The sequence below is a fragment of the Dermacentor albipictus genome, chromosome 1 (assembly GCF_038994185.2).
Source record: "Dermacentor albipictus isolate Rhodes 1998 colony chromosome 1, USDA_Dalb.pri_finalv2, whole genome shotgun sequence".
Classification (NCBI taxonomy): domain Eukaryota; kingdom Metazoa; phylum Arthropoda; class Arachnida; order Ixodida; family Ixodidae; genus Dermacentor; species Dermacentor albipictus.
Window position 1 is genome coordinate 489,087,640 of NC_091821.1, and position 27,992 is coordinate 489,115,631.

Genomic DNA, 27,992 nt, shown 5'->3' on the forward strand with positions numbered 1-27,992 from the left:
ACTGGTCGTCAAGCCGGCAACGAGGCACGCGCACGTGGGATACTCGCCCTCGACCTGAAGGGAGAGTTTTAGAACGTCTCCCGCGCGAGCGTGTTGCAGAATCTAAACAAAACCCGGTGTGGCCTAAAGACATTCGGCTACATAAAGGATTTTCTGTCCACCCGAACGGCAATCATCAGGATAGCGGAGGAGAAGTCGGACGCTGTCGAGCTCGGCAATAGGGGACCCCTCAGGTATCGGTCCTGTCGCCCCTGCTCTTCAATCTGGCCCTGCTGCCCCTGCCCGATCTACTCAAGCAAATCGAAGGCGTCGACCACGCGTTCTACGCCGACGATATTACTGTGGGGACGGCCCGAGCCGGATCCGATGCCTGGATGGAGGAAGTCTTGCAGCGCGAGGCAACGACCGTGCACGAGTACGCAAAGTCGTGAGGACTGAGCTGCGCTCCCCAGAAATCAGAGCTGCTCATGATCCAACCGGGAAAATCCAAGAAGCTGCCACCGAACGTAATTGTCACTATCACTGGAATGACCATCAAGCAAACACAGCAAGATAGGATTCTTGGCCTACTACTTCAGAGTGACGGGAAGGCGCAGGTCGCCATCACAAAGATCAAGACTACAACCGAACAGATACTTGCTATGATTCGAACGGTATCCAACAGAAACCGAGGCCTTAAAGAGGACGATGCCATGCGCCTGGCACGCGCGTTCTTCATGTCGCGGGTTACCTACTCCACCCCCTATCTCCAGCTGACGAAGGCAAATAGGCAGGGCCTAAACACGATGCTTCGTAAGGCAACGAAACAAGCACTGGGCATGCCCATATACTCGTCCACGCAAAAACTGCTAGACATGGGCGCCCACAACACGGTGGAGGACCTCATCGAAGCCCACCTCTCTAATCAGAGAATCCGGCTCAGTCACACGGAACACGGACGAGCCGTCCTACCCAAGATAGGATGGCAGATCGAGCCAGTACCCATGAAGACGCCCCTTCCGGAAGACTGGAAAACAATCATTCAGACAAAACCGCTTCCCCGGAACATGACGCCGGGCAAGGACGACGAGAGGCGCACCGCGCGAGCCAAAGCCCTAGCCCAGAAACTGGAAGAGGACCCCAGGGTCCTCTAGGTGGACGCCTCGCTCCGAAAACACAGTGACCGTGCAGCGGTGGTGGTTACATCGGAAGAGAGGCTGATCGTCAGCGCGTCCCTGAAGACAACAGACCCCGCAGTTGCCGAAGAAGCGGCCGTGGCCCTCGCAGTCACACAGCCGAGCATGGACACCGTAGTCATCGACTCAAAGACAGCCTACAGAAGCTTCCGCAGGGGGGTAATCACCTCCGCGGCCCGAGCCATTCTAGCCAAGCAAAAGCCTCCGGGAAGAGCCATAGAGCTCGTGTGGGTCCCGGCTCACTCGCAGGTAGCAGGCAACACCATCGCCGAGTACCATGCCTGAGAAATGTCAATCCAGGCCGAGCACGAGCCGGAATAGCTACCGCACCCAGTTACCGGCTTTCGGGACATTCCCCGCATGTGGCGAGAGGAAAAGTGCAGACTGCCGGAACCGCACCCCAAACTCACCAGGCAGCAACATACGATCCTGCGTCGAGCGCAGGTGGGATCGCTTGCGCATCCCGTACTCATGAACCGCATGTACCCTGCGGAATACGATATGCTCTGTCCTTTTTGCAGAAGAAAAAAGTGCCCCCTGCCGCACGTCTTGGCCGAGCGCACAGAACTCAAGACCTCCCCCCCCTCCTCCCCTTCCCACCAACACCCCCACAATCCCCAACCCCTTGAGCGATGGGAGACCTTGTTATCCAGCCCCGCTTTACCGATTCATCTCGCACTGACGGACAGGGGCCAGGAGCTGCTGGGAACATATGGGTCCTGTAGCTAGGGAACCACCCCGTCTGGCGCCTGTGTGCACCACTGATTTATTTCGGGTCAAGTAAATGTTTCTTCATCATCATACGCTTAACGGTCACGTTAAACAATGTGCTAAAGATGGCAATAAAACGCAATAAGTTCTTACGTAATTTTTTTTTTATATTTTAAAAATGATATTGCAGGACTATTGCAGGACCCGTTTCAGTCGCGCAGGGTCGCCAGACGAAACATTTCCGGCCAACTCTCTCCACTTAACATCCACAAAAATATCGATACAATACTAAACATACCTGGTAATGTGTATAGACATATAAGTGGGATATTTATTGCATAACTTATTAATTATGACACAAGCAAACAACGTATAAGCATTGTTCGTTCATTTAGTGGTGGCCAAAACATTTTTGCCTTGTCTGGCCACACTGCGGTGGCGTTCGCCGCTCGTACGCCTCATGTAGCCTGGCCGGCGTCCCACCAGCACTTCTTTTTTTGGGAGGGCGAGCGATAATCGCAGGAGAAAAACGCCCCATGTAGCCCCCGCTTAAGAAACCTCCTCCTAAGCTGAGTCATATATTCAAGGAGCAAAAGCCCCTAGATTTTCTCTCTCGCGCTTGCTCTTACTCGCGCCTGCGCAGAAACGTCGAACTCCGTCAAACGTTCCACGCCCCGCTCTACCAACTAGCAATTCTAAAAACTCTGCCCGGGCTTGCCTGCACGCCGCGCGAAGGATCGTTCCAGAAGTGACGTTGGTTCGCCGTCGTCACGTGAGGCGCGTCAGGCGGGTGACGCGAGCGGCAGCTTCCGGCGCGGGCGCAAGAAACCTAGCAGCGCAAGGTCTCCACGCCGCCGCGCGTCAACATGCGGTGCAGCCTCCGCGCCTGACGCCGTACGCGTTCAGACGCGGCGCTGCGCGTACGGCCGCGTACCAGTGCGTAAGTCTGGTTGGGGCTTAAGCGCACGGAACCTATGCCTGGCAGTGTCCGATTTGGTTTCACGTTTACGTGCGCCTCGCGTCCGTGTGTGCCGTGCTACCATGCTTGGCGTTTGAACGGACGGCGCACGTGCATGCAGGCTCTCAACAAAAGACGCCATGACAAGGCATTGATGCATGAGTAGCAAGCAAAGAGCCACCAGTTTGTTGGTGTCAACGCCCTTCCTGACTAATGTGCCATTCTCGTGTGAGGCGAAATCGTTACTAGGCTCACATTGCAGAAACCATCCGAACCTGCCAGCCACGTCCGGAAGCCGTCCGCCGCCGCCTTGCCAAGAACTGCGGCAGCACGGCAAACGAATCAGAATCAGAATCAGAATCAGTTGTATTTTCTTCAAGGAAACCAAAATGGACCCCAGACAAAAAGCTGCTCATTGAACAGCTTGACGAGGCCTGATGCCCTACAGGCAGTGGAAACAGCGGCAAAACAGCAGTGGATGTCGTACGCCCATAAAAAAAAGGAACTCGAGAAACAAACAAAAAAACAAGAAAAAAAACTGTTCGCATTAAGCTGTGAAAAACGAGAAAAAAAATATTTACATATACATACTCCAATAACAAACTAATATTGTACACTGACATGTTATATTCACACGTACACACGCAAACATCTGTAGAAGTGGCGCGCATATGCCCCTGCATATACATATATCTACACCTACATATACATTCACATACACACGCGCACATGGCATATACACACACACACCATTCAAGTGCACACATGTATAACTTCAAGTTAAATATTTTATGAAGAATGAAGTGTTACAAAAACGGAGAGCGAAAAAAGAGAAGTGAAATTAGACAATGCCTGCAAAATCATTCCAAACTAATCCACATAGAAGAACTCACAACGCCGACTGTAAATTACATGATATAAATCTGTTGCCGATTAAGCAATTCTGTTTAAAAAGTATTCAATTAAAGCACGTTTATTTATTGCGGGGCTATCAATTAAGGTTGTATTATCGTTCAGGGTGTAAGGTATTATATACTTTAACGTTTGTTGACCCTAATTCGTTCGATTTTTGGGAAGGCACCACGTTTATAATTCTCGAGTGTTGGCTGCTGGTAAGCGTTCCTTGAGCGCTGATATTCTGATAAGGAAGTTAGTACGAAACGTGGTTTTAGTGGTGAACAAAGAAACAGTAATGTGGGCTAGCATCCCACTGATGGGCACAATTTTTAACCGAATAAAAAGCGGTTTGGAGTGTGCGCAGTACTCTCCGGCTGCAATGACACGAATCGCTTTCTTTCGCAGGCTCACAATTTTATTCATGTTAGTCGGTGATGCCGTGCCCCAAACAAGATAACAATATGCTATGTGGGATTGAAATAATGAAACTTATATCTGTTTTTAATGTGCACTGGAAGAATTCCACGACACCGGGAAAGTGCTCCAACAGCTTTCGATAAACTTAGGGATACGTAATTAGTGTGCTCAGTCCATCGAAGGTGCTCATCAAATACAACACCCAGTGTTTTATGGTGGCTAACGACCTCAATAACATTATTGCCTAGGTTAATGGTTAAGTTAGTCCCTATGTGACGATTTATAGCGCGTAAAATAGCAGCTTTTCACTTAGTTGTATTTATTTTGAGATTGTTTAATTTAGATCAATTTCAAAGCCTGTTTAGTGTATTGTTTGCTTTTGAAATTATTTCTGCAGCCGAAACACCAGAGATAAATAGGGAAGCGTCGTCGGCATAAATTACAAAATCAGCTTCTGCCGAAATTGTTATCACATCGTTTATATAAACATTGAAAAGAAAAGGTCCTAATACGCTGCTCTGAGCGACGCCGCATTTCAGATACCGTTTGGATGAACAAAAACCGTCTACGTTCACTATTTGTGCACGGTCTGTAAGATATGAACTAAGTATTTGAAGTGTCCTTCCCCGAACACCGTACTTGTTTACCTTTTCTAAGAAAATATTATGGTCTCGACAATCGAAGGCCTTACTGAAATCCACAAAGATACCTAGTGTTAAGAGCTTGTTTTCAATATTCTGTAAGATAATTTCTTTTTGGACTAATGAAGTGATTCTGTAGAAAACCTTTACGGAAGCCGAATCGAGAGTTTGATATTGTTACGTAGGATGACGCAGACGAAAAGCTATGTACAAATATATTTACAAGGAAAATACGCTGCGCTAGGCCAAGAGGCAACAGCCCGCGCTAGCATCTAATCGTCGTCGTCGTCTTCACACTGCTGGCCTTTCGTGATCGCACACATTGTGCCGTAGCACTACCCCCGGCTGCAAAAGCGCCGCCCGGAGCAACTAAAGATCGGACTCGGAGGCAGTGTAGTAGGCCTTGAGCCTGCTGACGTGTACGACATCACTAGATGCCACAGGGGAGGACGAGGTTGAGCCCACAGGAGCAATTTCGTAAGTCACAGGCGTCACCTGGCGCAGCACGCGGTAGGGCCCTGTGTATCGCGAAAGAAGTTTCTCTGAAAGTCCGACGTGACGAGAGGGCGACCACAGGAGCACGAGCGCACCAGGTGAAAACTGTACGTCACGATGGCGGGCGTGGTACTGACACTGCTGAGTGGCCTGTGAGGCCGTAAGTCGAGCACGGGCAAGCTGGCGTGCATGGTCGGCGAGGGCGATGGCGTCGCGCGCGTACTCGCTTGTTGAGACCGCAGCAGGAGGAAGTGCCGTGTCTAGGGGCAAGGTAGGTTCGTGACCGTACAGGAGATAAAAGGGAGAAAATCCGGCGGTGTCGTGCCGGGAAGAATTGTACGCAAATGTTACGTAAGGAAGGGCAATGTCCCAGTCGTGGTGGTCCTTGGAAACGTACTTGGCCAGCATATCGGTAAGAGTATGGTTTAACCGCTCTGTCAGGCCATTGGTTTGAGGATGGTATCAAGTAGTCAGTTTGTGTTGAATGGAGCAGGGACGCACAATGTCAGCGATAACTTTCGAGAGGAAGTTTCGACCACGGTCAGTAAGCAGCTGTCGCGGGGCGCCATGAAGCAAGATAATGTCACGCAAGAGAAAGTCCGCGACGTCAGTGGCGCAGCTGGTAGGGAGAGCCCGAGTGATAGCGTATCGGGTGGCGCAATCAGTCGCGACGGCTACCCATTTGTTCCCAGAGGATGACGTGGGAAAGGAACCGAGCAGGTCTAATCCAACACGAAAGAACGGTTCCACAGGGACGGTGATCGGCTGGAGATGACCGGCAGGTAGCACCTGAGGTGTCTTCCGACGCTGGCAGGGATCACAGGCAGCAACATAGCGTCGAACGGAGCGAGCGAGACCAGGCCAATAGAAGCGGCGGCGGACGCGGTCGTACGTGCGGGTTACCCCAAGATGTCCTGCAGTGGGTGCGTCATGCATCTCAAAGAGCACAGCCTGTCGTAGATGTTTTGGCACGACAAGAAGAAGATCAGGGCCATCAGGGAGGAAGCTCCTTCGGTACAGAATGCCGCCCTGGAGGACATATCGGCGAACGGATGCGTCGGTAGGTGTAGAGCGCAGACGCTCGATGAGTACTCGCAGCGATAGGTCTCGGTACTGCTCATCGGCGATGTTACCGAAGGCAGACACAGAGAAAATGCCGTCGGCGGTACTACTGTCGGCGTCGGCAGGCTCGTCTACCGGGTAGCGAGACAGGCAGTCAGCGTCCTTGTGTAGTCGGCCAGATTTGTAGGTGACAGAGAACGAATATTCTTGGAGGCGTAAGGCCCAGCGACCAAGTCTTCCTGAAGGGTCTTTCAATGAGCATAACCAACAAAGCGCGTGATGGTCTGTGACAGCGGAAAAGGATCGGCCATATAAGTATGGGCGGAATTTCGCAACCGCCCAAACTAGGGCCAGGCACTCACGCTCAGTGATGGAATAGTTGCGCTCCGCGGGGGAGAGGAGCCTGCTGGTGTAAGCGATAACACGGTCGTGGCCACGCTGGCGTTGTGCTAGTACTGCTCCAATTCCGTGACCGCTGGCATCAGTACGGACTTCGGTAGGCGCAGAAGGATCGAAATGGGCCAGAACGGGAGGCGTTGTGAGAATGTCGAATAGATGAGAGAATGCAGAGGCCTCGTTATCGCCCCACTGGAAAGGAGAGTCTTTTTTCAAAAGGTCGGTTAGTGGTCGTGCTATGGCGGCGAAATTCCTCACGAAACGGCGGAAGTACGAACAAAGGCCGATGAAGCTGCGCACATCTTTGACACACGTCGGAACAAGGAAGTGCGTAACAGCATGGATCTTGCCTGGGTCCGGTTGCACTCAGTTCGCGTCAACGAGATGTCCAAGGACGGTAATCTGGCGACGGCCGAATTGGCACTTCGATGCGTTGAGTTGCAGACCGGCTCGCCGAAAAACGTCCAGGACTGCTGAGAGGCGCTCGAGGTGCGTAGCGAACGTTGGGGAGAATACGATAACGTCGTCCAAGTAGCACAAGCACATGGACCATTTGAAACCGTGAAGAAGGGAGTCCATCATGCGTTCAAAAGTGGCAGGAGCGTTACATAGGCCGAACGGCATCACCTTGAATTGATAAAGACCGTCGGGTGTCACAAAGGCAGTCTTCTCGCGGTCGAGATCGTCCACGGCAATGTGCCAATAGCCGGAGCGAAGGTCAATAGAGGAGAAATAGCGAGCACCGTAGAGGCAGTCAAGGGCGTCATCAATCCGAGGTAGGGCGTACACGTCCTTTTTGGTAACCCTGTTAAGGTGCCGATAATCCACGCAAAGGCGCCATGAGCCATCCTTCTTTTTTACCAGCACAACCGGTGACGCCCAAGGACTACATGACGGTTCAATAATGTTCTTGGCAAGCATTTTGCGAACTTCTGCGTGAATAACTTGACGCTCAGCTGGTGACACTCGATACGGGCGGCGATGAATAGGAGGGGCATCGCCGGTATTAATGCGATGTTTGACAGCTGTAGTTTGGGCTAAAGGACGATCGTTAAAGTCAAAAATATCGTGGTAGGAAAACAGAACGCGGTAGAGTTCACGAGCGTGCTCGGAGGGCAAGTCGGGGGCAATCATTTTCCGTAAGTCAGCGATGGAACAATTTGTCGAGTGCGATGGTAGAGAAGTATCGGATGAAGTGTCGTCTACTGCAATGGATGCTACTGAGTGATCCTCGAACGAACAAAGCTGGGCCAAAGACATCCCACGTGGCAGCACCTGTGTCGTCAAGCCAAAGTTGACCACTGGCAGGCAGACGCAATTCGCCGTAATAGATAAAACTGTATGGGGTACTGTGATCCCGTGTGTAAGGAGGACGTCTTGCATAGGAGCCGCGATGTAGTGACCGTCGGGGACTGGTGGGGATGACACTAGGTCAACGTAGGTCAGTGCCGAAGGTGGCAAGCGAACGAAGTCGGCGGAACTGAGGCGACTGGGGTGTGGTTCAGTAGGATCCAGAACAGGCAGGTCAAGGCGGAGAGTACTGGCGGAACAATCGATGAGAGCAGAATGTGCGGAGAGGAAGTCTAAGCCGAGGATGATGTCGTGGGGACAGTGGGCGATGACTGTGAATAGCACGATTGTTGAGCGATCGGCGAAGGAGACGCGGGCGGTACACACACCAATTACGGGGGCTGTTCCGCCATCGGCGACACGGACAACAGGCGTCGTGGCGGGCGTGATGATTTTCTTGAGCCGGTTACGAAGGTCAGCGCTCATTATGGACAAATGCGCCCCAGTGTCTATGAGAGCAGACACGGAAACACCGTCGACGTGCACGTCAAGAAGGTTCAGATGAGTGGGCAAAGTCAGTAGAGGATTTGGCGGCGTAGGGAGCAATGCAGCGTCACCTCGAGGCGCTGCATCGTCTAGTTTTCCAGCTGGGAGCGGCGCCCGAAGGGAGTCGGCGAATAGGAGCGACGGGGCTGGGGAGAGCGAGATTGTCGTCGTTGGGGCGAAGGCGAACGAGAATAGGGGCGGTTCGTTGCAGCAGAATCAGTGGCGGCATTATCGGAGCGTGCGGCATAGGGACGAGAAGGGCCACCTGAGGGGCGAGAGTAGGCAGTATAAGTAGACCGGATCGGGGAACTCCAGCGACTACGACAGTGCCGAGAAATGTGCCCGATTCGATGGCAGTGGAAACAAATAGGCTTGTCGTCAGCAGTGCGCCACTCAGATGGGTTGCGGAAACGTGGTGGGTAAGAAGATGCGGGACGGGGCGAAATCGAAGAAGCCGGGCGGGTATCAGGGCGATGGGCCGGGCGGGTATCAGGGCGATGGGCCGAGCAGATGGTGTGAAGACCCATGTTTTCAAACTCCTGGCGGACAACAGCCTGGATCAGTGAGACCGTGACTGCAGATGTGTTGGTGGGACCGTAGTCGGAGGCAGCCGGATAGGCGGCCTCGATCTCACGCCGGACGATCCTGGTAACATCGGCAGTGTTGTTGGGACCAGGAATGTCGGCACAGGAAGATGTCGCTGGGGTGTTGGACAGACGGGCAAACTGCTGGTCAATACGTCGGCTTTTGGCGAGTTCCTGGCGGCGGCACTCTTTTATAACAGCATCCACCGTGGCTACGTTGTTGCAAACGAGCAAGTTGAAGGCGTCATCGGCAATGCCTTTGAGGATGTGGGAAACCTTGTCTGACTCAGTCATGTGGGTGTCAACTTTGCGGCACAGAGCCAAGACGTCCTGAATGTACGTGACATAGGGCTCTGTTGACGTCTGTACACGGCCGGAAAGCGCCTTCTGCGCGGCAACTTTGTGACCGTAGGGGTTGCCGAACAAGTCTCGAAGCTGTGTCTTAAGTGAATCCCAACTGGTGAGCTCATCTTCGTGCGTGCGATACCAAACTCGAGGTGTGCCACCGAGGTAAAAGACTACGTTGGCGAGCATAATAGTAGGGTCCCACCGGTTATTGCGGCTGACGTGTTCATAGAGGCTGATCCAGTCATCGACGTCTTCCCCATCGTGGCCCGAGAATACGCCAGGATCACGGGTAGCGGGGAGAGTGATGTAGGTCGTCGAAGGGGCAGCAGGTGTCGGAGCCGGCGGAGTCGGGTTGTCGTCGCCGGGAGCCATGAAGGAAGGCTCGACGTACCGTCCACTGCGAAGCTCCGTGACGAGGTACAGGGAACGTCCACCTCCACCAGATATGTTACGTAGGATGACGCAGACGAAAAGCTATGTACAAATATATTTACAAGGAAAATACGCTGCGCTAGGCCAAGAGGCAACAGCCCGCGCTAGCATCTAATCGTCGTCGTCGTCTTCACACTGCTGGCCTTTCGTGATCGCACATATTGTGCCGTAGCAATAATAACTGATTAGCATCAAAGAAGTTCTGCAAACGTTTGAGCAGAATTTTTTCTAGCACTTTCGAAAAAAGAGGTACAATAGAGATGGGGCGGTAATTACTCATGACGTTTCTCGAGCCTGACTTGAATATGACTGTAACCTTGGCCAGTTTCATTCTTGCAGAAAAAACACACGATTCTAGAGAAAGGTTAATAATATGACACGGAGGTAGTGCAAGAAAGTGAGCAACGAACTTTACTGGTTTAATTGTGAGGCCTTCTACATCAGAACTGGAATTATTTCTTAAGGACATGAGGCGGGTAAATATTTCTGACGGATCTGTTGGGCTAAAAAATACTGAGCTGGTTGTTTTACCTGAAATAACGGAACACGCATCTGAGTTATATTTTGCTGTTGCTTGCTCGGTGAAGTTGTTAAATCAATCGGCTGATAGTGCGTCTGAGTATGGTGACCCGTCGATAATCAATTCGGCAATGTCATTCGAAACATTCCTATGGTTAATTACCTCATTTATTGCACGCCAAATTAGCTTTCAATTATGCTTGCCTCCAGCGAAAATTACCGAGTAATAGTCACGCATGGCTTTGCACAAGTCATTATTTAATTTGTTCCTAAACTGCTTAAACACAACGTAATCATTAGGATTTCTGGTTACCGAAAAACTGTGGTACAGGCGATCTTTTTTTCAATGGTGTTGAAAAGGCGAGGTGAAACCCATGGTTTCTCAATTTTTTTTGGTGATTGTCTCGTTTTTAATGGTAAACCTAAGTCATAAAGCACTTTAAATTTATCAATGAACGCATTATAATCCTCATCCACTGAACGATAGTTGAGACATTGTATCCATGGTGTCTCACTTATCAGTCGACTGAATGATTGTAGTTTCTTATCAGTAATTGCCCGAAAGGTCACCGGTCTGCTTCGAACAGGTGCAGGTTGATTCTTCTCTATTGCTATAAAAATAGGACAATGATTGCTTAGATTACAAGACAGTGTACCCGAAGATTTTACCATGATATCTATATTAACAAAAAACAAGTCAATAATTTTTGACAAAGAGACCGTGATTCTCGTTGGAGATGTGATGGTGTTCCTGAACCCATTGGATTCAATGGCCGTAAGAAATTCTACTGAATCACCGTTCACTTCGTTTAGATTAATATTAAAGTCGCCGCCGAGCAATAGTGTGTAATTATTTTGTGAACAGCAACGGAAGCACCCTCCTGTGCACTGTCAATCAGCTGCAAAACAGCCTAACGCAGCACTTGAAATTTATTAAGCGCGTGACTTGGCCGCACGAGAGCGACGGCGTCACTCGGTGCACCCTCAAAGCAGACGCCCGATGAAGATAACAGTGCCGTCGTGTGGCCTCGCAGTCGCTTCTGCGCCCGGAGCCGTGGGCAGCGTATTTTTTATTGCGACTGGGCATTTGCGGCATTTATCACTAAGTTCCTTACTACATTTCAGTGTCGTCTTTTTGTTTTTTGCTGTGTAGGGCTACACTGTCTAGATTGCTTTTCTAATTGTATGTTTGTGCATTCTTTTTACGCTTTCTTGTGTTCATTGCTACCTTATATTTTTCACTGCTTTACTAGATAACCGAGGTTCTCAATAGAGTCGTTGACTGTGGGACACTTACCTATTTTTTACTGCGCTACCTTGTTGTAGCTTTTCAATGAACCTAATAAGCATTCTGATTCTATAAAAAAAGAAGGAAGGTGTCGCTCACCTGGATGGAGGTGAGGAAAGAGCTCACAGCGCCCCTGGTGTTCACGTCGACAATCTCGAAGAGATAGCGGCCGCTCATGGCGAAGGCGTACGTGCGCTCCACCAAGTCGGCGCAGGCCACGCGGCGCGCTTCATGCAGCGCCTGTTTTTCCGTCTCGTCGAAGCTCATCTCCGCTATCTTGTCGTCGAGAATCCAGCCAAACAGTTCGACGAACTTCCAGGCAATAAACGAGGTGACGGGCAGCCTGAACAAGTTGTGGGTTCTGTCAAGGAGCTTGTTCAGCACGTCCAGCACCCGCCTGTCCGTAACGAACACCGTCGACCTACTGCCAAAGGAGATTTTGTAAGAAGCGAAGTGCTTGTTCACGATCCAGCGCCAGTGCTTGGCTTCGATGTTCGGCGCGTAAGTTTGGATTTCCGAGAAAGCGAACTTGAGCCACGGGTATTTGTTCGTGCTCAGGGGCTCCTTGAGGGGCGCCATTTGTCGGACGATCTCCTCACGGAAAGTGGGAAATGCGGCGATCACGTCGGTGGGGTTTCCGAACCCCTTGGCCAGATGGTACCGCACGTACTCGGAGAATGCTGCACCCGTCTGCTCAGAATGGCTGAAGTACTGCGCCAGCAAACCGGGGTACAGCAGCAGCATCCACTCCTTCTGCCCCTGTCGCGCACAAGGCAAACACGAAAGAATGTAGCTCAGCAGTATTGTTGATAAATTCTTTTTCTTTTCTTTTGCTAGAGGAGACAGTGTCTCCAGAATATTACTCTATACACTCCATGGTTAGAGTAATAATGCTGCTAATTGATGATGATCTTGCTCCTCTTCGGTATGTTTCACTCCTGCTTAGATGTCTCGCTGTTTTGTAACTACAGCTTTTAAATTCATGCGGCGGCAGTGAGTCAATGGTCGCGGTGCGACAAGGGAATACAATCTGATTTTCTAAAGTGTTATTAGAACTTAAATATTACCAATCTTGCCTGCCTTTGGCTTGAAAACCAGCAATGGGTGCGGCTCGTGCTGCTATGCGCAAGCAAAATAGCTGATGTTAGTGAAGGCCGCTACATGTATTCGCATACCTCCCAACTGCTGATGAACCACCTCAGTAATAATGACGGAACAGAAGAAAGCTTTAAAAAATTTAGCGACATTTTAGTTCCGATTCATAACAGATTACAACACATCTTGAAATCATCGAGTGCTTAGGAATAGGAACAGCGAAACTAGTCGGAAATGGGTTTTCAAGGATGTATGGCACTGAAATGTGTATTACCCTTGAAAGAAATAAGGCCCAAAGAATAAAAGGTTACTTTCCTTCGACCACTTCCCAACCTTAGGCGAGGCCTACTTACAGCGAAGGACCGACGGAGGAAGCCAGCGTACTCTGAAAGCTCCTTTCTACCGCCCTCACGTAAGGAACGGTTGGCGCACCCCTGGGTTCGAGAGCGTCTCTTAAAAGCTTTACGGGAACACTATAATCCAATGAATAGAATCGTCGCGTAATTTTTAAACTGAAGTTCTAATAAATAGACGCGTGAACGCTTTTTTCTTGTTTACTAAGCGCGAAAAAGTACCATATTCTAGTGCAAAACTTGATGTGTTCCAGCAAAACTGTCACACCGGCGTCGTGCAACGCCAAGCAACGCCGTTCATTCCGAACATGCGACTGAAATGAACATGCCTGGCAAAAGGTACAGTGCGCGCTTCCCCGCAGGCAGGCGACAGCGCGCATGCGTAACCAAACGTTACGTGGGCAGGCGGAGATGTGAAGCACTCATCCAGAGCCAGGAGCGGCTTAAGTACGCATGAAGGTAGCTTCATTCGAAGGACACGTTGCGCTGAGGAAGCACGCAGGAAGCCTTCACTGACGTCCCCTCAGCAATGAAGCTTTCGAAGTGACACAAGGCGGCCTCATCACGATAAAGGTTTCCTCACTGAGCTAAATAAGATTTCATTGTTTGGGCCTCAGGGTGCCTCAGTAAGGAAGCTTTCAGAGTGACAGAAGGCGGCCTCACCCCATTTGAAGGCTTGCGCACTGAGGTAAGGAACGTTTCATTGTTTGGCCCTAAGTCGCAGTTTCACCCGTAAGGCGAAGCATCGATTGCGATAACATACGACTAGACAGCTATAAAAAGATAGTATTGCTATCGGCCGTGTTAAGTTGGAAACATTCACTTACTAATTAAATTAACAAGCATGGAGTCAGTGCGCACGGGCAAATATCAACACATCTCACTGGATGTCCGCGGACACTATCTGTCAAAACTCCGGGGTGACTAAGCACGGCAGCAGCAGGGAGCGAATAGACATTCGTGCGGTCTATCAATTCAACGCAAGCTGTGCGGTGAGAAACACATCACGCACAAAGTATGAGCCAAGGTCAATTCACATGGTCGCGAAGGAGAAGCTGAAATACGGTTCCAAATACACGAGTAGCGACATCAATTGAAGTTCGATTGAAGTGCTATTGAAGTGCGACTGCATAGCACGGGGCGAAACACCAGTTGATGAAAATTATGCATGCAATACGTCACCAATGGAATTATTTGAAAAAGGTACAGACAATGTCTTTAGAATAGGAAGATCGGAAGTAACAAGCTGTTTCCTTCCATCCACAAATAATTATGAGTACGAAACAGTGCAGGCTTTCTGAAGTTTGCTTGCGACCCTGCGTGCTCAGAGATGCTGAGATTGTATTACTGTATTTAACACTATACTGTCGTTACAACTCTCTAATGCATAGCCATAAAATAATGGCAATAGAGTAGTTGTAGTGAAGCCAGGGCACGTCATCAATGCTTCGTGCGAGGATAGAGATCGCGTGCTCGGTACCTGACGCTCGACCAACTGGTGTGGCTGTTTGTCCTTCTGACTCTGTAATTAAACCGCGTTACGTATTTGGTGGAAGTTGCTAGGCTTTCTCCAACCCTGGATACCTGTAACCCTGCGTCCGTGTCGAACAGCACACGGCCTCCCTTTTCACCGACTAACGTTATCGAAGTATATGTAGACGGAATCGTTGTGCTTGCAGTAGTCGACACAGGAGTCACCGTTTCTGTAATTAGCGAAAAAGTTGGTCTTCACTCGAAAAATAATTACACCGTGTCTCCACTGTCGTTCCGCACAGTAAGTGCAGAACACATTACCCCTGCTACTGCATGCACTGCTCACATCACCATTCATGGACCCACTATCGCAGTCGAAATTGTTGTTCTATCAGCATGTTCATACGACCTAATCTTGCGGCTGCAGTTCCTTTCCGAATGCAAGGCCGTTATTGGCTGTTGTCGCACCGAAGTCGAATTTTCGCCACCTCCTGACGGACAATTATATGACCCTGATGATTCCGGCGAAACACTGCTCGTTGCGCTAATGACACTACGATACCTCCGCACTCGTCTGTGATTACGACTGCCTATTCCTACTGTGCTAAAGATGTCACTGCCGTTTTCACACCGTCGCGTATTTTTCTTCATTGACGATGTTCTGTTCCCTCCGCTGTCATCAATGTAAACAGGGCTTCACTCGTATGCTCGTCTCCAACGATCGTGCCTCACCCCTCAATTTGCGTCTCGTTGAGTGCCTTGGACGCGTTTAGCCTATCGACTTGGTGATGATGGTGATGAACGGGGTTTAATGGCACGAGTACTAGTTCTGGCCAGAGAGCACCAAGCAAATGGTGAACTGAGTTGACAATGGCATGTGATGTCAAGGATGTAACATGGCTGCAATGGGGCCTAAAATCAGTCGCTATATGAGTGGTTGCGCTATATATGTATTAAAACCATAATAGTCACAGTTCACGCGTGCTATCACCATAAAACGTACGTTAATCATAAGATAAAAATGTAAAAATATGCAAGGTAGCACTAATGCCTCGCCCGGGCCCTTAAGCGCAAGAACCGGAAAGCTCTAGCGACAGTAGCTCCCGCTAGCATTGCAGTGACAGCCTTTCATAAGAGGCTGTGCTACGGATCGCTTGGGTGTATAATATGTAGTACACACAAATCGTTTGCAAACGCTAAGAAAAATTTACTGTCATTACCTGAGAACATTGCTGGATGAAGTGGGACTTGTTCACGGCGTATTAAAAAAAAATAGTGTTTTCTTTGAGGCTCTAGTGCACGACATTCACGCAACACGTGGAGAGCGGCTGACATCAAGCCACATTTAGCACAGATAGATGGCTCATCACCAGTCAAGCGTGTATACCGTATTTGTGGACCACTTCAAGACGACAGAAAGTAACCCGCGTCCATCGTATTTTCGTTAGAGGCTGCCAATTTGCTAAGTGAGGCTTAATGGCGTGAAATTTATTGAGTGGTTCGCTGTCCCACGTACTTTACAAATAACTGCTCACTTTCCTCCATATGCAAGGCGTCAAGTTTCTGGCGCGGATAGTTACGGGAGAGGTGCCAGCTTACTTTGTTACAGACGTGACAATATTGCCAGCAAGAACACTATGATCGATACCTCTATGCCCAGGCACCCAGGATATTATCACTGGTTTAGTGCATACACAGAGAATATTAGTGAACAGAGGTTGTTATTTACAGGTTTTTTGTGTTTGCGCGGCATTATTAAAGATTTAACAATACTGCAACAGTCGGTAAATATCACAGACTTTTGGATTTTCAGTCTATCGATGTGTTCCACCGCTTTAGTACTGCATAGGCCTCGACCGTAAAGATGCTTGTTTGAACATGGAGTAAATTGTATTCCAAGAGGGACGGACCGACTGCCGCATACAAACACCAGCAGGTGGCTTTGATGCATCCGTGTAAAATTCAGAGCAAGAGTACTCGGAATTTAGTTCTTAAAGTACATTTGAATGAGCGCATCTGGCGCATGTCTATCAACTTCAATAAATCTTGTGTCGCATTTCAATAGCGGCCATTGCAACGCAGTAGCAGTTACGATGGATAAAGTCGGCGATGTTCAAGTAGGGGAGTACCCATTTGTTCACTGGGCTTTCTCATATGTGGTGAGAAGGGTTTCTTTGCGGTAGGTCGGTTAGTAAAACGTATGCCACACGTATAGCGTCATTTGTGGCGGAATAGGAAGAATGTTGACCGTTCGAATTTATTTTCAGGAAATATGTAAAGGTTTCTTATGACATTCATTGAAGAAGGAGTGACCACACGTTTGCTTCTACATAATGGCTTTGTACGGGGCATTGGGATTCATAAAAAGAGAATAGGATCTAGCATCTTCAAAGCACTGAGTGAAGCAGACTTGTAAACTATCGCGCCGTATCCAAGATGTGAGCCAATAAGGCACCTATACAAGTTCAAAAGGCATTTCCTGTCACTGCCACATGCTGCACCTCATAGAAGCAGTAATAAAATTCATTGTTATCAGGGCTTTAGCCTTCAAGTATTCGATATGCGGCATGACTGTCCGTTTTGAGTTCGATATCATACAGAGAAACTTGCGCTCTATGCTTATAGGTTATGTACTGCCAGGTAGCTCAATTGCACGGTAGGTACTATTCCTCTCTTATTCGTGAAAAGGACGCACATACACTTTTGTGGGCTCAAACTAAAACCGTTTTCCTCAGCCCATTTAGCCACTATATTTAAGCCATGCTGGACATATCGTTCGCCGATAGCAAGGTTGCACGATTTAAAACTACTCTGCACATCATCCACGTATACAGAGTACAACATTGTTCATGGGACAGCCTTGCGCTGAGAATTCATTTGAACAACAAACAGTGTACATCTAAGCACACTGCCTTGCGGAATAGAAGTTTCCTAGGTGAAAGACCTTCACAAGACCTGGGCATCCCCGACACGAAACGTGCTATTAGAAAGATAACTATCCATTGTAGTTAGCGTATTTTTGTGGACACCATGACGTAAAGGTCTCGGATAATACCGAAGCGCCACGTGGTGCCATAAGCTTTCGCCAAGTCGAGAAATACAGACAGAAAGAAAAATTGTGTATGAACTGCAAAAGAGTACGCATTTGGGCTGGTTGGTTCATGATTACGAACGCATTATGAACGCATCTCTAATAATTTTTTTCAATACGGACTAGGCGGTCTGTGGTTAAACTACCTACTCGGAAGTCACATTGATAAAGATCTAGTATTCTATTGCTTTCTAAGTCACAGATTACGCACTGGTTCATCCTCTTTTTAAAGAGCTTCCACAGACAGCTTGTCAAAGCTATAGGTTTGTAGCTGCTCGCTAAAGAAGGGTCCTTGCCTTGTTTAGTTATACGGATTTCGATAGCTTCTTTCGAAAAAAATGGAATGTACCCAGAGGGCCACATGGTATTGAGAAGAGCTAAGAGTGTATTTTGTGTTTTTGAGTGTAGGTGATTAAGCATTTCATACATAATCCGGCAACCACCTGGTGCCGAGCTGTTGCAGCATTTGAGAGATGCCTGCAGTTCAGCTGGACTAAATGGGCAATTGTGTCTCTGTTCTGCGTTCATCTGCGTTCGAGGCGCTGTCGCTCTGCAAGTTCTTTGAACCTCAGGAAACATTTCGTGTAGCGCGATGCACTGGACAATTGTTCAAAGTCTTCACCAAGAAAATCTGCGTACTCTTCCAGGCTATACACCAGAACACCGTGAATTCAAAGGGCGCCGCCATATTGATGAGCGCAGGTCGCGCCATCTATCCCAAGCGCCGCGAAGTAGCAGGCCTGGGCTGCCACGCCGGGAGATGCGACCCGGTGCGAAAGCGAAACTTGGGCTTTTTAGCTGGGCGGAAGGCGTGTTTCGCGTTTTTTCTAACCTGTCATTTTCGCTGTCTGGATTCAATCAAACTTCAAGACCTCATGCAAGTCCGCAATGGCCAGACTGAGTGCTGTGCAGACAGCAGAAGCGAATACATCGGGTAGGTACGCTATTACGTTTGTACAAACCGCGCGCTATATGCTAGAACACGTGTGAGCTTTTTGGCACGTAACCTGTGAAGGAATTTACAGCACTGTGTTGGTGCCATATATTATTAAAGCACGCAGAACACTGTCATCTGCAGTTTCAGTTTGGTCTTGTTTGTCATGGTCTCTACTGGGTTGGCCGCGTTTGGCAATCAACTGGCGAAGTCGTTTGAATGCCTGGTTAGCAGACGCCTGCCCTTCACCACCTGCACATTGAAAACAAAATAGATGTTATAGTAAGAAGGGTTGTAGTTCTTTCCCATGCCATCACTGTTGCGAAGATATAAAGTCCTCTCAAAATGAAATACAAAATGCACCTGGCCAATTGTATCGTGCAACCACTTAAGAGTACAACATTCAAAACAAAAGCCTACAGCACTCTAACAAGCAGCATATGATGCTAAACCTGCACTCATTGGAAAATGAGGTACTACAGTAGCTATAATGTTCAACTACATGTGCAGACAAAGCCCGTATAACAGGGTGAGCATGACAGATGCAGGTGTTGTACAGTTGCACAAACCATGACAGGGCACGTAAAATTACCATCCCTACTTAAAGCTGCATCATCAGGACCCCTTTGGTACAAGACAACAACCGCACCTGCATTCCAAGAAATTAGCCCCACCAACTGCAGCTACCTGGTACCAGACCTGTTTCGCTTCTGCGAGGCCATCGGATTGTTGGCGCTCCCTTAGAAAAGAAAACAGTAAAAAAAAAACTAGTGAGAACGATCAAAATTTTGTTACAAAATACAAGAATAATTAAGCACCTTATTTTCCTCGCCATGTGAACGGAAATATTTTGCGCTTTGTCCCGCATAACAGCCCGCACGCAGTTTAGAGCTCAGGAGGCTCAAACGAATTCGTTACGAATGACACCTGCAAGGCCAGCTCGTAAAGGTAGGTGCGGTGCAAGAACACCTTCGGCGACGAGTAGTCGTCGTTTACGTTTTTGTGGACGCATGCTACGTGACGAGCAGATTTCGGTTTACTTTCATTAGCAATAACGCTCACCAGCAAGGCCTACAACTTGTTCACGCTTAATGGTCATTCCGTGCACCAGCTGAGTGTATCGCTAACCGCAAACTCAACTGTTCCGCTTAACCGTCGGGAGCTCTGCCTGAATGAAAACACGAAAAGGCTTGCCTTTTTGTTATAGCCAAGGCGAAGCACCGGCGCGGGATTCTGCTCTGTAGGCTTGTTGCCCAGAAAGTGCTCGGAGCAAACCTGCGTGTTACACGTATTACGTTTGTAGGGCGCAAAGTTGAACGTGGCACCAAAATATACACAGATCGAATACTCACTCGTGCATTTTCACTGGGTTGGTAGTTCTTCCTATTCACTGCAGCTATCCACAGGTGGCGCAGCTTGGCATTCTTCGTTGCGGATGGAAATCGGCGCAGGCTGAAAACACCGCACCGGCACGATTCCATACGTGTGTTGTGCTCTTCGCAAACAGCGCTAAGCAACCTGCTCCTTTTCCGCTGGTTGTTTTGGCATCCAAACACGACGCAATGATGCCCAGATGACTTCTTCTACTTTGGATCCGTGTGAACGGGCCCATTTCCGCACTTTGGAGCCCTAGAGCTGGCGCTTGCCATGTCTACTGGTCGCCGGCGAACACACTTTGGCAGCCCAGTACAAAACGGCGCCGGTCGACCGGGCAACCCGGGTGCGAGAATATGCGTCCGGTTAGTCTGTGTGCGAGACTAGCGTGTTCTGGTCTATAGCCTTGTGTATTTACCAAGGGCAGAGGGTGTGAGGAACCGACTTTTTTATTTAGTTACCATGTTTAATACTTTCGTTTCGTCCATGTAACAGTGCATGCTGGATATACGCTTTACCTTAATGTATCGTTTTGCACGTCGACGTGTTTGCTGCTGAAGTTTTGTTGCAGTATTTGCGTGTGCATATTGAAAAAGAGATTTGTGCTGTGTGTTTAGGAAATTTAAGTCTTACAGAGGCCTTGTTGGGCCCTATGATGGGTATTTTTTTTTTGAGCGATCGCGAGCATCTTGCGTCTTCTTAGGCGTTGGCGGCGCCGTCTGGCTGTTTGTTGCGGCCATTGCCTCTGGTGAAGGGTTGGATGCGCGCTCTTGCGAACGCAGTGCTTGGCATGAAGGCCTCGACATTTCGGACGAGACCTTCGAGACCACAAGCCCAGAGGTTGATGGCCCTTCTGCTGCGGTGGTGGAGCAGCGCTAGCAGCAGCCTCCAAGGGGGCAGATGGCGTCTCTGGCGCTTCTCTGCGTGTGAGCCGGACAGCCGACAGAAGCCATTGTTTAACTGCCCCCTGACGTACCACAAGGGCAAACAAATTCCTAGGCAGGTATGACACCTTCCGGCGTCTCTCCTTGAGTGAGATGTTCTCTTTCATTTTGATTATTTCTTTTTTCGATGATGGGCAGGGCCGCTAGTATGCGGCATATGTTCCTCGTCACTGTTCCCATAGTGGTGATAGCTTTGACATGGTTGAAAGAGGTGTTTGCTACCACTGAATTTTGCAGAAGTATGACGGTTTCGGCACTCCTGTGAACTGCGGCCAAATCACTGGCACCTAAAGCATCGCGAGGATTTCACATACCCTGTCTCGATAGTGTAGGGCAGGTTGTTTCAGCCAAATTTACCCATTTGGTGCTTAGTGTTGATCTCTTTTCCGTCAAGCCTCATTTCCATAATGTTGACATTGATCTCGTTCTCAACAATCCAACCCTCTATAAGTTGGAATTTAGTCTGTTCAGTGACATCATCATCGGAAACGACACCTCGAATTGTTTTCGTGGTACCATGTGGGGTAACTATCACCTCGATCTCCCCGCATAAAAGTAACTTCGCCAGATTTTCATGTTGCTTCTTATCACGGAGTTGCAGACAGAGATCACCGCTCGCCATCTTGCATATACCTGATAGCCTGTACCGAGAAATGTGAGAGATTTTGCAAGTATGAAAGCTGATATCATTCTTGTAGTCTTATCTGATTTGTGGGAATGAATTACATTATGTCGCGGATATTTTTGTTTTTATCGTCCGAAAACACTGGCACACTTCGTCGGTGTGCCCTCTTTCCTGAGGGCGATAAGATAGTGGAGGGGAAGAACTAGCCATAGATAAATGTGTAGTTTTCAGCAGCAACACCAGCCGCCGGCGATATAGTCCTGCACGGGGATGTTGCAGGGCCTGCAAAAACAGGTCCTGCAAACGCCAGCTGTACGTTATCACTATAACCAAATATGACATCACCTAGGTTGGCTACTTCCCTTACAAAAATGACTTTAGACTGTCTACAGAAAGTCTATAGACTTTTCATAGACGACCTTTCCTTTTTATAGATTTGGACTTTTGTTGATACAAAGTCTATAGACCCTCTATAGACGAAAGTCGATAAAGTTTCTATTTATTTTTGTCTATTCGCATTCTATAGACGGTCTATAGAAAAAAGTGGATAAGGTGGTTGTTTCCTTTTTGTCTACTTCCCCTCTATAGAATACCTAGAGACGAAAGTCGACACAGACTCTATCTATTTTTGTCCATACTTTGTTTATAGACTTCCTATAGACGAAAGTCGATAAGGTTTCTATTTCTTTTTGTCTACTCGCTGTCTATAGACGGTCTATAGAAAAAAAGTCGATAAGCTGTTTGTTCCTTTTTGTATATTTCCCCTCTATGGACTACTTTTAGACGAAAGTCGATACAGTGTCTATATATTTTTGTCCATATACTTTGTATATAGACTTTCTATAGACGAAAGTCGATAAGATTTCAATTTGTTTTTGTCTACTCGCAGTCTATAGACGGTCTATAGAAAAAATTCAATAAGGTGTTTGTTTCTTCTTTGTCTATTTCCCCTCTATATGGACTACCTGTATACGAAAGCCGATAGAGTTTCTGTTTATTTTTCTCCATACTTTGTCTATAGACTCTCTATATTATGGACAATAGTCGACAAGGTTTCTATTTCTTTTCCTCTGCTCCCGGTGTATTGAATGCCTATAGAAGAAAGTCGATAATATGTAATTACGAGTTCCCATACCCCCCGCCCTCTGCGAACGCGATGATATGGCACTGGTTCATGCACGACGGCACCGCAACCCCGGCGCGGCGCGCAAACTGTGCAGACTGCTAGTCTGCGTTCGGTGCAACTGCCCCGAACGAGGATCGCGGCGGAGCAGGCACCGTCCGAGTCACCAAGGTCTTCCAGGCACCCGAAGGCCCTAAACCTGGCTGCTTCCCGGACGTACACTTCGCGAAGACCAGGTGGTGAAGGTCAGACGGTGATGATGCGGCAAAGGTGGTGAATAAGTCGCAAAAGGCGGCAGACGAGGTGGTGAATTCACCACCTGGTCTGCCTCTAAGTTGTCGTGGTCTTGCATGTCTATAGATTAAGAATAGACAAACATCGTTAATCTGGGCCCAACCCGTGTACGCTGTAACCAAGCGCAGGTACCGGTGGATAATACGTAGCTGCGTTTGATATAAGCCACTGAAGTTGTATACTGCTGAGATTGCTGTAGAGCCTATTTGTAGACATTAGTATACACATAGTGTATACCTCCGCATTTGTTGACCACATGATATTTTCTACGTAGTCGGTCTCGGCAATCCCAAGACAGTCTTCACATTTGTCGCATCACTTTTGCGGCAGTAGAATAAAGAAAGCAAAACGCCGATCCAATTGTTATATTAGATGTTATGAACGCAAGCTTCAGCTACAAGTGGATTCCAAACAGGCATCGAGCTTACAGCAAAGACACTCCTAATGTTTGTAGCTGACAACGCGGACTTTGTGAATGTGCGATGAACCGATGTCGCGCATGTGGTGTTCGCGTTGTGTGTCGTCCGATTCTCGGATACTTTTCACATTTTCTTCATACCTCGCCTGCGTCACTAACATCGGGCGGATTTTTGTTGACTGATATCCTGCACTATAAACCCAGCAAAGTTTCTCATTCACTTAAAATAGGTGCCAAATTATCAGAGCCCACCCAGTATTTCGCCGGTGGTATGCCTGGGCAGCCACGCATATAAGTACCTCAATGCTGTACTGATTGCTTTGAACTATCATCGGAACAGAAAATTAGCACTAACATACGTGCGGGCATCACATTTGGCGGTACGCTGGAAGATATGCTACAAGTACGCTGTATTACTAATCGACGCTGGCAATAATGCGTCTGAAACGTTTGAAGGGCGCTGTAACGGCTTTTACAAACAGCGCATTCAAGTTAGCGTTCCAGTCTCATACGATAGCCCGCAGCGTTTGTCATACAACCTGCCAGCGCATTTCCTTCGTCCATGAAAAAAGATGAATAATCGTGATAAAGATGAATAAGCTACCCCTTCCGGCGCGCATGGCGCGCAGAGAGAGAGAGAAAGAGAAAAAAAAATGAAGGAGGAAAAGGCGCTCACACTCCTCCGAGCGCGCACGCCCTCGCGCGCGGAGCTCCTGCGCATGCTCGGAGGTCTTGCGCATGCGCGGCGGTGCGCCATCTCAACGAGTGCGCCAGGCACGTAAACGGTTGTACCGGTGTGCGGTGTCCGCCTGAACGTTGGTGTCTGTGTATGCGTGTCATCTTTGTGGCATCACACGTCAACTACACTGAACGGTAAGCTTTAGCTAAGATGTTTTGCGTCAATAGCTCATGATTATGTGAGCGCATTTCGTAGCGCGAAGCGGCTGCATGTAGCGCAGGCGACTCGGGTATAGTGTCGGTTTGTCGTTGACATGGTTTGATAACGCGCTCTTGTTCTCGCTTCTACTATACGGAATGTTTTACGGCGAGCGATCGCTCGGGCTTGTTGATTTTAGCATTATAGTTTAGGTGCGTAAAGAAGGAAGTACACCATGTTTTAACTTAATATTGAGCTACCACTAAGCGGATTGTGTATGTTGGGCAGCCAGTGTGGTAGATCTCATTTCGTGTCGCTTGATCCGGCCGCGATGAATGCTGCGCCGCATGTGTAGTGAAATTCGCGTGATACGCTTTACGTATATACCTCGAAATTGTGTTAGCATCAAGAATGTTCTGACAGACACGTATAGTTGAATAACTGCTAACGTACTCGGATGAAAGGCCGTGTTTGCGGGGCATGCATCAGTGTTGTGTGCGCTGCCGTTTTCGCATTGTTTAAAAGTAGCAGTATTTTTAAGGTTTCCGGCAACCAATCTAAATAATTTTGGGAAGTTACCGCTAGAAAAACACGAGACTTGAAGAAATGTCAAGCAAAAATCTCTAGATTCACCCAATCTATTTCTATGCAACCACAAACGCTTTTGGAGCATGAAACCTGCGATAAGCTCAGTCACTCGCAGCTTCGCAACTTAGCCGAAAAAATTGGAGCACAATAAATTAGTCGCTCCGGGAAGCACCTTTACACGTTTCAAACTGAAGGCATTGCGTTAGACGGTAGTTGGAAGATTTGTTTTTTGTCTCTTTTTTAAACAGTTTAGCAGCAGAAGTTATCTTTCGAGCTATATGAAAAGCGTTAAGCGCCTTTCGATGCTTCGGCGTTATGCAGTTTACGTGCTCTTAATCACTATAGGCAGCTGCTGGCGCAGATTCGCATTGAGCCAGTCGGGCATGGTATGAAGCCCTTGTCGTGCGCAATAAGTGTTCCGGTTTTCATTACTGTTGCATGTAGTGCCGTCGTCTTGGACAGACTGCATACTATATGCGCTGTACAAAAGAAAAAAGAGCCAGATTATCAATTTGGTGGTCTTTTCTTAGTAGATAACGCACAGATTATTCAAACAATTCAGTGGACATTGCATTTGTTCTACCCTTATCAACACACCTAAGAGATCGTAACATGTTTTAGTTTATAAGTAGCCTCATCAGTACGCCCCCATTCATGTGCATTCTACTGAAAGTGTGGCAAATGTATTCATCTCGAAGTATGATAAAAGAGACAATGCAGACTGTTCTAGGCGGAAATAAATTGCAAATGTTAACGTGATTGTTCAAAACTGCAGTCAGTATGCTGAGCATGTTCGTTCGGCACGGGCACATTACATTAACACCTGAAATATGTGCACAGTCCAGCCGGGTATCTTTGTTTCAACAATTATTATTGTAGGAATCGTTTGGGTTCTCGCATTTCTTTTATTTTTATAAGTATACTGTGTGTCACATGAACCTGTCTTGAAACGAAACGTACCGTTGCTAACACCGGCGACCATTATGGTTGTCTAACTGCTTATCATACTGTAATATAACGAAACATCATAATGGTACTGATTAATATTGCCATATAGTCTTTAGTCAGAGGTAAACAAAGTTAACTAGAGGCATAAGTGATGAGAGCAAATTATATAGAAAACTACTATTGAACCGTAGAAATAACTCATTGTATAGTTTTCCCTCATATTGTTGCATTTGGTTTACGTGTGTCTCTGTGTCTTCCGTGCTGTACTCGTGTGGCCATCAATTACGAACTTGCCGAAGCCCTTGTCAGCTTTATTAAACAAGGGATTCAAGTCAGTTGCATCTAATACTACATGTTAAGTGACTGACATGTTATTCGTTTTATCTAAATATTATGGACTGGCACTACTTGGCAAGCATTAAACCATAATATTTTTTTTATTGCGCTTAAGCTGCAGGCGTCATACATTGCCAGAAAATTTTCATGAAAACAGCCAGGAAAGGCTTGGAAAAAATATCGGGAAATTTTAAAATGGCCACATAGGTATGCTGTCTTGTTACTTGTCATAGTTTCCAGAGAATCTCTGTGTTAAATATATTTCTAAAACGTTTCACTTCAGAAAAAGTGAGGGAAATTGGTTCTATTTATTGAAAAAAAAGAAAGTCAAGCAGACTGACAATGCATTTCTTACTCAATGTGTTTTTTTTTGCGTTAACTAAACGTCCTGAACCTCGATAGCCTAGAAAAAATTTTCATCTTTCAAAGCACCTTAAATAATTTACTGTGATAGAATTCATTTGAACTATACTATCAGTTCTGTTTCCTAGGAGGTGCATATCTGTCGTGCCATGACACAAAGTGCTCGTGTGGTATTTCGGGTGCTCATGTGGTATACCTAACTTGGAAACCTGTTAGCATGCCCGAGAGGCCTCATTACCTGCAAGAAATTAAGGTACCATATCAATACAATCAACCCATCTGCCATCTGTTGAAGTTTTGGCCAATGACCCATTCATTTAAAAGTATGAGAAATACGTTTAAATGTGTACTAAGCAAAATAAATTACAATCTTAGGCAGGATACTGTGAATATTCCAGTCACGTCTTCTGAAAATATCCCTCTGCAAGGGCATACTTAACTACCAGCCAAAATACTGTACAGACAACCCAACTGGGTAACGTTTCAAAAGCGTGGCAGTTTGGGCGAGTTTGGGCGAGTCATGACTGTTATAGGCTTGTAACGTTGTAACGTGGTGTAACGTTTCCTCAATAAATATAGAGACCATTTGGCATAAGTACATTAATGCATTATATATGAACTTGCCATAAAAGGGAACATTCTGTTGCCGACACGAGCAGCAGTTGTGACTGTTTAATTGTTCACCATACCATGCAATAGAACATTGCATAAAGGTACTCATTTGTATTGACAAGCAGCCATTAGTCATAGTTAAACCACATTAAGTATTGACTTAGATGGTTTGAGTAAATATATTAAGCTGCTTAATGAACATACAAAGAATACACATCTGTTATTTTTGCCTCATATTGCTGCATGTACTTATTTGCAGCATACACCTGCAGCACCTTTGGGACCAATGACACAAAGGTCAAGGCCAGCCTGGCGACCATGCTTGCCAAGGAGTAGTGTAAATATTTAATGTGTTTCCATAATAGCATAAGACATGAATTTAAGGAATTCATCTATTATATCGAGCAATAAAAACGGTTAATGACGTAGTAGTTCTGCGGAAACCCGCAAGGTGGAGAGAAGTAATGAATAAAGGGAAAATGAGACATCCACCTGTTCGTAGCAATTGCTACAAAGGAAACCCATACGGGTTCCTCGAAAGAAAAGCCTCATAGTTGAAGAAAAATTCGTCCTGGTCCGGGACTCGAACCCGGGACCACCGCCTTTCCGGGGCAGCCGCTCTACCATCTGAGCTAACCAGGCGGCTAGCAGATGGCAGGGCGAAGTCGAATTTGTCGACAACACGAAGCAAAGGCAAGAGTTTGACGTAGTAGTTCTGCGGAAACCCGCAAGTCGAAAGAAAAGCCTCATAGTTGAAGAAAAATTCGTCCTGGTCCGGGACTCGA

The 27,992-nt window shown here is 47.6% G+C and overlaps 1 protein-coding gene and 1 long non-coding RNA gene across 6 annotated transcripts in view; one reads left to right on the forward strand and one right to left on the reverse strand.

Moving 5' to 3' along the window:
• Positions 1 to 27,992, reverse strand: part of LOC135912830 (endothelin-converting enzyme 2-like) — a 147,488-nt gene that overhangs the window by 84,830 nt on the left and 34,666 nt on the right. For all 4 annotated transcript variants that reach the window (XM_065445395.1, XM_065445405.1, XM_065445386.1 and 1 more), the window contains one exon: positions 11,859 to 12,518. In XM_065445395.1, coding sequence (XP_065301467.1) covers positions 11,859 to 12,518 — 660 coding nt within the window. The remainder of the gene's footprint in view (positions 1 to 11,858; positions 12,519 to 27,992) is intronic.
• The window catches only part of LOC135912853 (uncharacterized), an 81,060-nt gene that overhangs the window by 44,119 nt on the left and 8,949 nt on the right, over positions 1 to 27,992 (forward strand). The window contains exons 3-4 of one of the 2 annotated variants that reach the window (XR_010567802.1): positions 20,862 to 21,082; positions 27,467 to 27,544. This is a non-coding gene — a long non-coding RNA (uncharacterized lncRNA). The remainder of the gene's footprint in view (positions 1 to 20,861; positions 21,083 to 27,466; positions 27,545 to 27,992) is intronic. The other variant, XR_010567803.2, reaches the window with a different exon arrangement.